General features: G+C 37.9%; 1 protein-coding gene across 1 annotated transcript in view; it reads right to left on the reverse strand.

Moving 5' to 3' along the window:
* The window catches only part of ampd3b (adenosine monophosphate deaminase 3b), a 50,506-nt gene that overhangs the window by 31,400 nt on the left and 17,091 nt on the right, over positions 1–2,015 (reverse strand). Inside the window, exons 5-7 of the mRNA XM_008410887.2 lie at positions 807–949; positions 505–699; positions 190–321 (exon numbers count right to left, since the gene is read on the reverse strand). Coding sequence (XP_008409109.1) covers positions 190–321; positions 505–699; positions 807–949 — 470 coding nt within the window. The remainder of the gene's footprint in view (positions 1–189; positions 322–504; positions 700–806; positions 950–2,015) is intronic.

The following is a 2,015-nucleotide window of genomic DNA, read 5'->3' on the forward strand; positions in this document are numbered from 1 at the left end:
AAAAATAGGTAGTGATTTAATTTTTTCAAAATCACTTTTGCTAGAAAATGACAGCGATTATTATAGGAATATGACAACATGGACTAGAGTCCCATTAAACCTCAGTAGAACACCAGATCTGTCCAGCAGTAMCAAATGACATCATCTTGCGTGAAGCCTCTATTTGGGGGCATCGGTGCTTTTCCTCACCTTGACGAGACGCGCAAAGTACTCTCCTTTGATGTAGTTGTCGGTTTTCAAGTAAATCTCGCGCAGCTCGCTGGCTCCAACAGGGTTGTACTTGGAGTTGAACTTGTCGAAGCGGTGGAAGGTTTGTCTTCCCTGCCAGTCACAAGAGAGTGTGTGAAAGACAGTAAAACMGAACTTGGCATAAAACAGACATCAGATTAAACTCCTTTGCTTTCGTCCTGAACAATCAGAATAACAATCCATCAGTACATTTCCCTTAATTTGCAGCCTGATCAGTTAACATTAAAGTGGTTTTCCAGATGTTTTGACTCTTACTGCGTGGACGTCCAGTGAATCCACAGTCAGGTCATAGGGGTCCATGCTGAGCTTCTTAAAGACTTCTTTGAGAGTTATCTTCTGGTTGCCTTTTTCCAAGACCACCCGGTCTGCCTCTGTTTGGTACGATAGCTTTATGAATTTCAGCAGATGCTTCTGATTCATGCAGGCAGCAGCGTGTATATGTGTGTCCACCTAAGTTTGATCAAACAGGAAAGTTGGACATTGCGCCGTTGCTCGTCTAGACTTCAAACGTTACATCGGRTCTAACGCTGGACCCGATGTCAMAATTGCAGACTAACCTTTCTGACGTTGTAGAAATCTCTATGTGCAACGCTTTTTAACTCTTTCATCTCAGCCATTTCATTTAGCATTTCATGAAGGTAGAATTTAGATTCCAAGAAGTTCAGCCGTCTGTGGCAGTAGGTTTTCCTGCAAAGCAACACAAAATACAGAGAAAGATTTTATGTGTTGTTGGGAATTACTGGGTATGAGAAACTTCTTTTAATCACTGAACTGCAGGGACGCAASCCTCTAATAAACAGGGATGATCCACTTTTTCACTTTCAATACCAATACAGGTATCTGAGGTTTAGTATCGGCCGATACTAATCCGATACAAAAAATGTGTGTCGAATTTCTTTTTTTAAACAGATATAAATGTACTGAATGACAAATTTATTTCCTTATTCTGCACCAGCAGCAGCAACACTTAAAAACCCCAATAGTATCACAAGCTTAGTTAAAACATGTAAAAATCACACAACTTTAAACAGGTCAGTCAGTGCAGTTAGGAACGTAACAGAGTAGAAAGCCTAGAATTAGACTGAATAGATCTGCTGTTATGGATTGACTACATCGTCACCCATACCCAATCTAGAATTTTTTCAATATCAGAACCGATACAGATATCAATATTGGATCGGTGAATCTTTACTAAAAACCAGTGGTGGGCACAGTGGAGCTAATTTATCATTCAGCGATTTGCTAACTTTGAAAAGGTTTAACACATTTTGCTTCCCCTAAATTCATTTTTCCGAATACATCCAAAATCACTAATTAACTTTACTGTTTTGTAATCATTCAGTTGGACAAAGTTCACTGTTTGTGTTTAAGTTTTGGTTATTGACTGTTAAGAATTATTCAAGTAGCCAGACGTTTATAGTTGTGCTCTTATTTTGAAGTGTGTGAAAACTGTTGATGCAACTCTTCGTGCGTTTTCTTTTTTTATTGAGCAAATGGCAAATATCTAAAAAAGAAACAAATGAGGTCTACAAAAGAGCATGAACAAACAACCAGCGTTAATTAAAAAAAAAAAAAAGCAAATATTCATAAATTACTTTGAGAGCCTCTTCACATTCCCCACCATTATTCTACAGATTTGGAATAATAAAGTTTAAAATTATATGAAAGTTTAAGCCCTACCATGGTCAGTTAGGTAAAATAGCTTCATCACTACCAATACTCAAAAGTCAACAACTGTAAAACTGAAACCATGAGGTCTGATCCAA

The sequence above is a fragment of the Poecilia reticulata genome, linkage group LG6, assembly GCF_000633615.1.
Source record: "Poecilia reticulata strain Guanapo linkage group LG6, Guppy_female_1.0+MT, whole genome shotgun sequence".
Taxonomy (NCBI): domain Eukaryota; kingdom Metazoa; phylum Chordata; class Actinopteri; order Cyprinodontiformes; family Poeciliidae; genus Poecilia; species Poecilia reticulata.